This window comes from Chrysemys picta, chromosome 7 (genome assembly GCF_011386835.1).
Source record: "Chrysemys picta bellii isolate R12L10 chromosome 7, ASM1138683v2, whole genome shotgun sequence".
In the NCBI taxonomy this organism is placed as follows: Eukaryota; Metazoa; Chordata; order Testudines; family Emydidae; genus Chrysemys; species Chrysemys picta.
The window spans coordinates 29,102,166-29,113,397 of NC_088797.1; the positions used below are offsets into that span (position 1 = coordinate 29,102,166).

At 58.4% G+C, this 11,232-nt stretch overlaps 1 protein-coding gene across 1 annotated transcript; it reads right to left on the minus strand.

Annotated features, from left to right (window-relative positions):
• Positions 1-6,467: 6,467 nt before the first annotated feature.
• Positions 6,468-10,166, minus strand: TMEM151A (transmembrane protein 151A). Its single transcript, XM_005305438.4, has 2 exons — positions 9,907-10,166; positions 6,468-8,456 (listed from the first exon to the last, which is right to left on the minus strand). The coding sequence occupies exons 1-2, from the start codon at positions 9,964-9,966 to the stop codon at positions 7,140-7,142; spliced, it is 1,377 nt and encodes a 458-aa protein (XP_005305495.2). The 5' UTR covers positions 9,967-10,166; the 3' UTR covers positions 6,468-7,139.
• Positions 10,167-11,232: the final 1,066 nt, after the last annotated feature.

Below are 11,232 nucleotides of genomic sequence, written 5' to 3' on the forward strand. Positions count from 1 at the left end.
AGGCATTTGTCACGGTCTCGCATTATATTCTTATCGATAAACTAGGCAAATACAATTTGGATGGGGCTACTATAAGGTGGGTGCATAACTGGCTGGATAACCGTACTCGGAGAGTTGTTATTAATGGTTCCCAATCCTGCTGGAAAGGCATAACAAGTGGGGAAAGGCATAACAAGTGGGGTTCTGTTTTGGGACCGGCTCTGTTCAATATCTTCATTAACGACTTAGATATTGGCATAGAAAGTATGCTTATTAAGTTTGCGGATGATACCAAACTGGGAGGGATTGCAACTGCTTTGGAGGACAGGGTCATAATTCAAAATGATCTGGACAAATTGGAGAAATGGTCTGAGGTAAACAGGATAAAGTTTAACAAAGACAAATGCAAAGTGCTCCACTTAGGAAGGAAAAATCAGTTTCACACATACAGAATGGGAAGAGACTGTCTAGGAAGGAGTACAGCAGAAAGAGATCTAGGAGTTATAGTGGACCACAAGCTAAACAGTGTGAGTCAACAGTGTGATGCTGTTGCAAAAAAAGCAAACGTGATTCTGGGATGTATTAACAGGTGTGTTGTGAGCAAGACACGAGAAGTCATTCTTCCACTCTACTCTGCTCTGGTTAGGCCTCAGAGTATTGTGTCCAGTTCTGGGTACCGCATTTCAAGAAAGATATGGAGAAATTGGGGAGGGTCCAGAGAAGAGCAACAAGAATTATTAAAGGTCTTGAGAACATGACCTATGAAGGAAGGCTGAAAGAATTGGGTTTGTTTAGTTTGGAAAAGAGAAGACTGAGAGGGGACATGATAGCAGTTTTCAGGTATCTAAAAGGGTGTCATAAGGAGGAGGGAGAAAACTTGTTCACCTTAGCCTCTAAGGATAGAACAAGAAGCAATGGGCTTAAACTGCAGCAAGGGAGGTCTAGGTTGGACATTAGGAAAAAGTACCTAACTGTCAGGGTGGTTAAACACTGGAATAAATTGCCTAGGGAGGTTGTGGAATCTCCATCTCTGGAGATATTTAAGAGTAGGTTAGAGAAATGTCCATCAGGGATGGTCTAGACAGTATTTGGTCCATGCGGGCAGGGGACTGGACTCGATGACCTCTCGAGGTCCCTTCCAGTCCTAGAATCTATGAATCTATGAATCAATTGGACTGCCCCCAGGTGCCAAAGAGAACCCATTATTGCTCATTTTGAAATGTAACTGGTTAAGCCTCTGTGCCAAGGGGGGGGGTGCAACCTCTGCCCTTTCCTGACAGCCCTAGTAAAATATCCTTTCACTCAGCCACGTGGCTCAGTGATTATTAGAACCCCGTGGAGATAGCGCCTACCAGACCAAGCTGTACACCTACAGCGCATGCCTGCGAGTGGCGCTACACCTGGCATGCTATGGGTACCCTAGTGCTTTGGTGTACTCTGGCCCCGAGCAACCCCAGTCCTGACAAGTGAGTGAGACGCCCCCAGAACAAATGGGCCCTTACGACAGGAATGAGAGCACCTTTTCTTTCTAAAATAGTGGTCGCACTGCTCCCTAAGAAACTGGGCCCCTAAGGCCCCACTTAGAATGTGGTGCTGGGGACCTCATTCGTGTGCATGTGCCATGAGGTTGGGTTTTACTTTGTACTAATGCATTGGGATGAGAAGAGCTTGGGAGAGCCTGGAAACCCAGCATTTTACTAACCCCTTGGAGGGAAGGGGGCTCCCCAGGAGAAACACAGGGGAGAAGGGTGGAAGACGGGGAGCCACTAAATACAGCCAAGCCCTGTTAAGCAACACACGCCAGCGGTATGAAGCAGAGCTATTGCTGGGCCGAGGAAGACGTTTATGGCTTCGGCTAGCATTCACCAGCTGGCTCTGAGGCTGAACCAGGGCGCTAGGCTGAGGCCACGGTTCATGGCCTAGCACACTTGCATAGCGGGTGTGAAACTTTTGCCATGTTGGGTCAAAATCATGCAAAAATGGCAGCTGTTAGGGGAGTTCTGCCATGTTTGACCCGAATGGGCGGGCAGGCTCCTGTCCCCTGGATCCAAAGGTGTGTGCAAGCAGGAGCAAGCAGTCCAGCCCAGCAGCACTTCAAGCTACCTTTGCGCGCACACACCCTGACTAGGGGGCTGCTCCTTTTGGTTGTTCGTGAGCATCTGGCCCATGTTAGGATGTATTGGCCAGGAGTCGTGTTTGTCTTGCAGGACATATTCGTTACGCTGCTGTCTGATGCACACGTAACCTGAGGCCCCTGGCTGGGGACAGCAGCAGAGCAAGTGAACTGGCGCTAGAAGTATGAGCCTTTCTGCTCAATCGAAATACAGTAAGCTCAAGCACTCTAGCTGACTCAAATCTCTGAGGACTAGCCAGGAGAGGGGGCGAGAGAGCCCCATTGTTGTCGCCGGTTACACAAGGCCGAGTTGGCTTTATTGGCGCGGTCAGTCCTAATTCATATTTTCACTCATATGCCCAATGACGTTTTGCTCCTAAGTACACAGGGCATCAGTCAGGAAACCTGGGTTTTAGTCTCAACTCTGCCACTGGCTCACTATGTGACCTTGGGCAGATCACATGACACCTCTGTACATCGATCCCAATCTGTAAAATGGGCATGTTTATCCTGTGGGATCATCCTCTCTACAGTCTGTTCCTCCCTTGGGGGGTCGGGGTGGGCTCATCCACTCCTTCTTCGAGTTATTTGCAACTGATAGAGGGAAAGTGCAATATGAATCAAGTTAATTACAAATTAGTCTTGACTATCCTTGCCCGGTTCAAAGGAAGCTTGCCTGATTAACAGTAAAACTACAAGTGCCCTTCTAGTGCATACTTGTGCTAAAGGCACTTATGTGCTTTGTCCATCACAGTAGGGGATGATCCTGCGCGCCCCCCGCCGCAGAGAGAATAGACTGTAGGAGATGATCCCAGCTAGGATGGGGAATACTCTGTAGGGGACCATGTGTTGCTTGGGGGGGGGTGTTCGTCAAGGTGGGGCACAGGGGACTCCCCACTACCTCGTTCCTGCACTGACACCCATCCCCATCTGTCCCCAGGAGCTGACACAGAACCTGCTGCAGGACTCCAGCCTGTCCAGCAAGTGCCACCTGCCCCAGGCCACTGGTCTCACCCCCCACCCATGTGAGAAACTGGTTCAGGAACCAGCAGCAGCAGGACTGGGCAGCCTCAACCAAGAACAGGTGAGGGGACAAGCCCACCTTGGGGTCTGACATGGGATCCTGCCCCAGCCTTCAGCATAGGGGGATGGGAGATGTCCCTGAGACACACAGGGGTCTCAGTAGGGGGCTCTTGGCTGCAGAGCAGGGGCTTGGTGGGGGCCTGAAAGACCAATTGAATCCCACTATGATGTTTCTCTCTGTGGTTTCCTTGTTCCGCCAAACACAGCTGAGGTTTTGGAGTGATCTGACTTGAGTTCAATACTGGGGAGAGTGAGACCCTTTCATTGATAGGAATAAAGGCTGCCTGGCTCTGAGGGTGGCACAGGAGCTCTTGGGTGTCTGGAAGATCAGGCGCTGGCTCCGGATGCCTGGGTTCTATTATGGCCTCTGCCATTAATGGGGCTTTAACTTCTCTGGCTCACTTATGATTTTCCCTCCTAGGCTCTAGACCAGGGGTCGGCAACCTTTCAGAAGTGATGTGCCGAGTCTTCATTTATTCACTCTAATTTAAGGTTTTGCGTGCCAGTAATACATGTTAACGTTTTTAGAAGGTCTCATTCTAGAAGTCTGTAATATATAACTAAACTATTGTTGTATGTAAAGTAAATAAGGTTTTTAAAATGTTTAAGAAGCTTCATTTAAAATTAAATTAAAATGCAGAGCCCCCGGACCGGTGGCAAGGACCCAGGCAGTGTGAGTGCCACTGAAAATCCGCTCTCGTGCCGCCTTTGGCACACGGGCATAGGTTGCCTACCCCTGCTCTAGAAGTATGCATCATCCCAGCCTAGCGTGGCCACCCTGCCTCCCACAGCTGAGTGCCAGGCCACCATGGGCTCAAGTGATGCCCCCTCCCTGTGGAGGTCAGTTCAGCGGCCCAGTCTCAATGCGCCCTCCCAGCAAGCTGAAGGATCCTACCGCAGCCATCAGAGACAGTGCCAGCAGCTACTGAACAGCAGAGACCAGGAACTGGCTGGGGGCAGGCAGGAGTCCTGGATTCCCCGAGTGATGACGTGAAAGAATGTGATTCAGAGAGGGATCCAGCCAGCAGCCACAGGAGGAGAGGTCCCACTCCCTGAGCGGCTGAGAGAGCTGGGTGGGGTACAGACAGCAGTGCTGAGCTGCATGGTATGCATCGTGGTGGTGCCCATAGACCCTGCAGTCCTGTCCCAGCATGCACTGGGGTGCAGCACAGCCCCCAGCCCTGCACTTCTCTGGCTCCAGGGGCTCACAGAATGGGGGGGGTGTCTCCTAGAGCTGCCAGGGCAGAAATAATGCCCCTTGGGTGGCAGGGCCAGGAGCCAGGGCTCTGGGGGTGCCAGGTTTGCAGCAAAGACCAACAGGTCATGGGCAGTTGGGGATAAGATGGACAGCTCAGGGGGCTGAGATACCCTCTGAACCCCCATCCCAACACATGCACCAGGTAAATCTGCCCCCACCTCACTGCTTTGTGCAAGAAGCAGCTAGAGCTGCAGCCTCGGCACATAAGCCCCAGAGCAGGCATTGGGGCAACAGGCCCGTTAAGCAGATTTAACGTGGAACCTTTCCACGCTAGGGGGGCTGGCTCCAATCCAGCCTTGGGGCAGATGGTCTGGGACTGAGACATGGGGCCTTTCCCCTCTCGGGGATGCCAGTTCTGGTCTGGATCCACCCTGTGTAAGGCACGTTTGCAGGGTCTCAGCCCAGTTCTCCACAGGACAAACACACAGCCCTGCCCGTGGGCACTAATCTGCCCCTCGACGGCATCCCCAGCACTGCGGCGAGGTGGCCAAACAGGCCCCCTTGTGGGTGAGTAAGAGGGGCAGGGGCAGGGGCAGGGAGAGCATGTCAGGGGGCTCTTCAGGGCTCACCCACGAATCAGACTCCAGGGTGAATCTCCTGCAGATTTTAGGGGTATAAAGCACACCCTCCATCTGAGAACACGGTGCTGTGTTTCCCCTCTGGGGGTTGAGAGAACGGACTCTTGGGTTTTTGCCCCAGAGGGAAGTGGGGTCTAGTGGGTTAGAACAGGGGCTGGGCAGCAGGACTCCTGGGTTCAATTCCTGGCTCTGCCCCTGGCATGAGTGAGTGAGTTGTTTCTTCTCCCTAGTATCAGAGGGGTAGCTGTGTTAGTCTGGATCTGTAAAACGCAACAGAGAGTCCTGTGGCACCTTTAAGACTTTCCTCTCTCTAGTGCTCCATCCGTCTATGGGGGCTCATGTTCATGTTCCCAGAGAGGCTGAAGCCAGCAGGACAGTGGTCTGGACTGCTTGGGGCCATGCAGTGTCTGGGCAGGGATGGGGAAGCCCTGGGCCTTGATAGGGCTCAGCTGGGGCTTGACGATGGGCTCTAACCTGCCTGTTCTGCACCACCCCTGCACCCTGTTTGACCTGCACTCCAGGCAAGCAGGCCCTGGGCCCCACGGAGCCAGTGCGGAAGCTCAAGATGCACCTGAATCCTTCAGTCGCTCAATAAACCTTAATGCTTCCATCAGCAGCTGTGTCTGTCACTCTTAATGCGCAGGCCTGGAGGGCTGACCCCCATGCTAGGGGGTGCTGTGCTGCAGGGAGCAGGACAGGGGCTCAGTAGGGGGCATGTGCCCCTTGCAGTCAGTTCTGGCCCCAAAGTCTGAGTCCAGGGGGCTGAACTCAGGGCTGGGATAGCAGGGACTGCAGGCTGGTAGTGAGGGGCATCAGCAGGGCTGCCCTATCAGTTGGCTCCATTTCCCTGGCTGCCCTGTATTGCTCGCTCCATGCCCCAGAGCGGGATCAGCTCGTGGCTCCAGCACCCATAGGCAAGGCACTTGAGCAGTTGAGCCCATCTGCTCTTGCCAGAGTGGCTCATGAGTGGCCACTCACTCTTAAAGGGCCCTGTCCCAGTAGGGTCTGCAATAGAGTCTCTGAGGGTCCTGGGCAGTGCTGAGGGCCAGCTGCCTCTGGGGTGGGGCACGGGGACTGTTCATACAGGACTCCCTCACCCGGTGCTGAGATGCAGCGGGGGGATACCTGCGTGTACACAGAGCACAGCTCATGCCATGACCAGAGCCACAACCACTGCACCCTGGTCTGGACTTCACTCCTCCAGCAGGGGACCCCACCACCACCACACACACACACACACACACACACACACACAAAGCCAGGCTCATCTTCTCCAACAGGGGGCAGCAGACACCAACACCCAGAGAACGCAGGGCTCAGCCCCGTTCAGCAAGGGGCGATAGACTGACACAGCACAGTTGTCCCCTCCAACAGTGGGCAGCAGTGGGGACAGACAGATGGCCTGGCTCATCCCCTCCAGAAGCAGGCAGCACAGCCACACACCCAGACTCTGCTGTGGGTTTGTGTCACTTTATTCACTGTCACGCTCACTCCAGCCAGGCCTGCCCGGACATGCACCATTTAACCACCAACCCCTTGGCACAGCCTCAGGGAGAGAGGGGTGCCAGGGCAGAATAGATACTTTGGGGGGAGGTTTGAGAGGAAATTAAACTATCCCCCAGCTCACTCTGCCATGGGGGTCCCAGCCTTGGGGAGGGAGGGGTGAGGCACCGAACCCACAGTATCAAGGTCCTCCAACTATCAGGGATTTAGGGCAGCCCCAGTCACCTCCAAAGGAAGCCTCACGCCCTCCTGCACATCTGGCACACCTGGGGAAGGCTGCCCCCTGCCCTAGGCTCCTTTGCACAGGTCGGTCAATGTCCCTATCCCAGTCCTGGGCTCAGTCTAACCTCTGGAATCCAATTCCACCCACAGGAGCTGAGATCAGAATCCAGCCCTGACCCCGTAGCCCTCAGTGGTTGACTGGATCTACACCTGGGGAGCTGAGAGCACACACTGGTTTTGCTGTGAAGTGGCTCCCCTTGTTCTAACTCAGCCAGGGCCTGTGTGCCACAAGCACTGGGGTCCCCGGGGCAGAGGAAGGAGGCTCAATTGTTCCCCGGGGGTAGCTTAGTTGTTTTTTTCCTGTCTCTGGGAATCCATCCATGCTCCTGGCTGTGCTCTGAGTTCAGAGAGGTGTCCCAGCCGCTGTGCCCGGGGTGCCCTGTGCGGGACATGTCTCCCCACTGCGCATGATGATCACCGGAAAGTAGAGGGCGTCGTGGTAGCAGGGCGGATTCCCCAGGGGCTGCCTCTCTGTCCCGCCCCCACTCAGGCTGCGGAAGATGCTCCGGCCCAGCGAGAAGCGGCTGCGGCTGAAGGGCAGGCGGGCGTAGAGGGCCCGGGTGCTGCAAGAGGGGAGCGAGTTGCTGCTCAGCGTACGACGGCAGCGCTGCCAGCCCCGCAGGTAGGCACCGCCTGCCATGGCAGCATCCATCAGCACCGCTTCTGAGTAGCTGGGCACCAGCTGGCGGTTGGAGCAGATGTGCCACTCCAGCTCTGTCATGTCCACCGTGGCCACACGTGGGATGGGGCGCCCGTAGCCAGGGGGCTCCTGGGAGCCAGGCCCATCCTCAGTACCAAAGAGCTTCTCCACGTGGTAGTGCACGTTGGCTGTGCGGTACCCAGCTAGCACCCGTAGCGGCCAGGACAGAAGCGCCAGCGAGGCTGCCCAGAAGGCCCAGCGCCGGGCGAACCAGGGAGGGCGCCCTGGCTCAGGGAAGACCATCAGCTGCTCCTGGAAGTTGACATCTTGCAGCCGCATGCCCTCTCGTGCCTCCAGGTAGTCGTCCAGCCCTTCGTTCTGGCCGAAGAAGCGTGCCCGCTGCGCCAGGTAGGCAGCCTCGGCCCGAGCGCTGGCAAAGCTGAAGCACTTGGTGAAGCGCAGGCGTGTGGCCGGATGCTCAGCCAGGCCCAGCAGCTCCTTGGAGACGTCACGCACGCCATGGGCCGTGTAGTCAAAGTGGCTCTCAGCCACGTGGGTGTTGACCCGCTCATGGTACACCTGCGTGGTGGTGTAGGCATCGCCATTGCGATAGCGGGTCACCTGGCGCGTCCGACGAATGTAGTGGTAGCTCACCGCCTTCCACCACACGCAAGGCGCTGCCTGCTGCATGTGCTGCACCAGCTGGTGCACGCTGGCAGTGCTGGCCCGGGGCTGGCGCCGGGCCTGGGCAAAGCGATGCCAGCACTCTACCAGGTAGAGCAGGTAGAGCATGGCCAGGAAGGCCAGCGGGATGTAGAGATAGCCGTCTGAGCAGGGGCTGGCGTGATAGATAGTGGAGGTTCCCCGGGATGCCCCATCAAAGGCCAGGCGGGTAACGGTGGAGAGGTGGCACCAGGCCACGGCACCAAAGCAACCATACATCAGCAAGGTGAGCAGGAGGCACCGCCAGTGTGACTCCCGCCACAGGGAGCTGCTCAGCGACTGCTTGAGGGGGCGCTGCTGCTCCAGGGAGAGAGAAACACAGTTAGTGGGGAAAGACCCTGTGGCCCTTTCCCTGTACCCTTGCCCTGAGGCTGGATCAGAGCCAACGCCCCACAAAGGGGAAAGGTCCCATTTCCTTTCCTCCCACACCCTGCCCTCCAAACTCCAACTATCAAAACTGCTGGCCCAGGCCAGGCAGCAGTAACCAATCAGAACGCACGTGAGCCAGCATCTCATCTGCCCCCACCCTCCTTCTACCTCAACAGCGTCTCGTGGGCCCCAGGCAAAGCGCCAAAAACAAATGGACTCCTAGACGCAGGGCAGGGCTAGGGATGCAGATGCATTAGCACCAATGAGCTCACTGGGGGATGGGAAGGCTCAGGGACAAACCACCAGACCTTACCCCCTGTCCCCCATCCCAGAGCTGGGTATATCACCTCGAGTCCTGACTCCCTCCCCCACTGCTTTGGACCATTAGATCCCATCCCACCCTGACCTGGGACTAGATCCCAGGCATCCTGGACTCCTGCTCACCTCCAACTACCTAGACCCCACTTGCCTCCAGGCCCAAGGCCAGAACCCAGGAGTCCTGGTTCCTACCCCCTCCTGCTTTAGACCCCAGGCCTCTCCTGGAGTCGACAACAGAACCCAGGGGGCTGCCAACACCCCCGCCCCTATTCCCTGCCACTGGACCCCACAACCTCCCAGAGCTGGGAATGGAGGGGTGGGCCCACGGATGTGATGGGAGGAGGGTCAGGGATCGAAACTGCGCAGAACCAGCCAAAGCAGGACTGCCCCGCACGCCTCCTCCTGCCTTTGCGATCCCCGCCCCACACCCACACCCACGCGTGTTCCCTGCAGCACTGGGGGGAGGGGCACGGAGAAAACAAGCGCTCCCCACCCCACCCTGGGCCCGGGGGATTCCAGCCCCAGCAAGCCCGCCCCCCTCCCCCGGCCTTTGTCCCGATCGAGCCCCTCACGGTCCCTCCCACACACACACCCAGCCCCAGCCGCTCTGCTGCAATGCAGAGCCCGGCACCCGACCCGCCTCCCCGCGACGGGCCCGACAGCAAACCGCCCTCCCCCCGGGCCAACGGGCCCCCCCAGTCCCGATCCAGCTCCGGTGATTCCGGTGCATCGTCCCTCCACATTGTAACGGGAGTTACCGAAATGCCGCGGGGACGGAGCGGGGGAATCACCGTGATCCCCCACGTCAACAGCCCCTTACACCCCAACCCCGCCTGTCTCCCTGTACCCCCAGCCCGCACCTCCCATCTCCCCATCACCGCCTATCCCCCACGCACCCCCCAACTCACACACAAACACCCCCCACGCCCTGCCCGACTGTCCTGCGCGGGGGGGGGTGCAAACGCGACAGGGGAGAGCAGCTCCCCCCCCGACCAGCCCCTGGGGGGAGAGCACCCCACCCCTTGCGCGTGGGGGGTCCAGGATCGGGCCCAGCGCTCACCTCCTCCCGGTGCGGGTCCCCCGCGGGGGGCGGGCTGGGCAGCGCCCCCTCGCCAAGCATGGCTGTTGCTGGGGGCTGCGGCAGCCGGGATCGCGGGCACCATGGCGGGGTCAGACCCAGCGCCCCCCGGCCCGAGCGCGGAGCCGCCTCCCTGCCTGGTGCATCTTCTGCGCCCCGCTCCGATTGCTCCGTGCGCCTGCTCCGCCTCCCCCGGCGGGGCCCTGCCCGCGGCGCCGGGGCCGCCTCCCGAAGCCTCCCTCCTGCCCCGGTGCCCAGCTTCCCCTGCCCAGCACTGCGCCCCGCTACAGCATCGCCCCCGGTTCCGCACCCCTACTCCTGTGCGCCCAGGCGCCCCATCTCTTCCACCCATCGCAGAGCCTCTCCCCCGCGCTCCAGTGCATCCACCTCCCCTGCCACCAACCCAGGGCCCTGCTGTCCCCTGCACCCCAGGGGTCTCCTGTGCCCCCATTCCTCCCATTCCTGCACCCCTCTGCCCCCTTCCTCCCTCTGCCCCATCCCCTGGTGCCACCCACCCTACACTGCATCCCTGTGCCCCGGAGCCTGTGTGCTCCCTCCACACACACACACAGACACACCCTGCTCTCAGTCACCCATGCCCTGGGTGCCCTTATGCCGCCTGACATCCCCGCTCCTGTGATCCCCTCTCTCCTTCTGCCCCACCTTTATCCCCCACTATTACCCACCCCAGGGCCCCTGCAACCCCAGTGCCACCCTGTCCCACCCCCTAACCCCTCCTGTCCCTGTACTGCACCCCTTATGCCCCAGTGCTACCTACTCATCCTACTTGCATGTTCCCCCTGAACCCCCACTCCTCACCCCCAGTGTGACCCACACCTCCTGTCCCTTCACTGTACTCCCTATGCCCTGTACCCCAGTGCTACCCGCACATCCTACCTGCATGTGTCCCCTGACCCCCACTCCTCACCAGGGCCAACGAGGGGGGGGGGAAGCCGGTACAAATTACCGGGGCCCAGCTCCCCGCACCCCTTGTTGGCCCTGTTTAGCCGGTCCGCCCTTGCTGGGGGGCCCCAAAAAAATTTTCACCGGGGCCCAGACCTGCTCTCGGCGGCCCTGCTCCTCACCTCCACGGTACAACCCACATATCATGCTTCTAATTGACCCTCTGCCCCCAGCCCCAGTGCCATCCTGCAACCCCCACCCCAACCTGTGCCTCCTACTCCTATCAACCTGCCACCCTGGCACCATCCCCAGTGCCTCCCTGCCCCCCCCCCCCAGTGCCTACAACCCCCACTCCCCTTGTTCTCCACTGTCCTTAGGAGTGCAAGGTGTCTCAGCTCTGTGTTG

Bases quoted from the DNA above. Each gene is read 5' to 3' on its own strand.
- TMEM151A (XM_005305438.4), bottom strand. From the start codon at position 9,966: ATGCTTGGCGAGGGGGCGCTGCCCAGCCCGCCCCCCGCGGGGGACCCG. The intron at 8,457-9,906 runs GTGAGCGCTGGG...TCCCTGGAGCAG, and splicing joins GGGACCCGCACCGGGAGGAG to CAGCGCCCCCTCAAGCAGTC.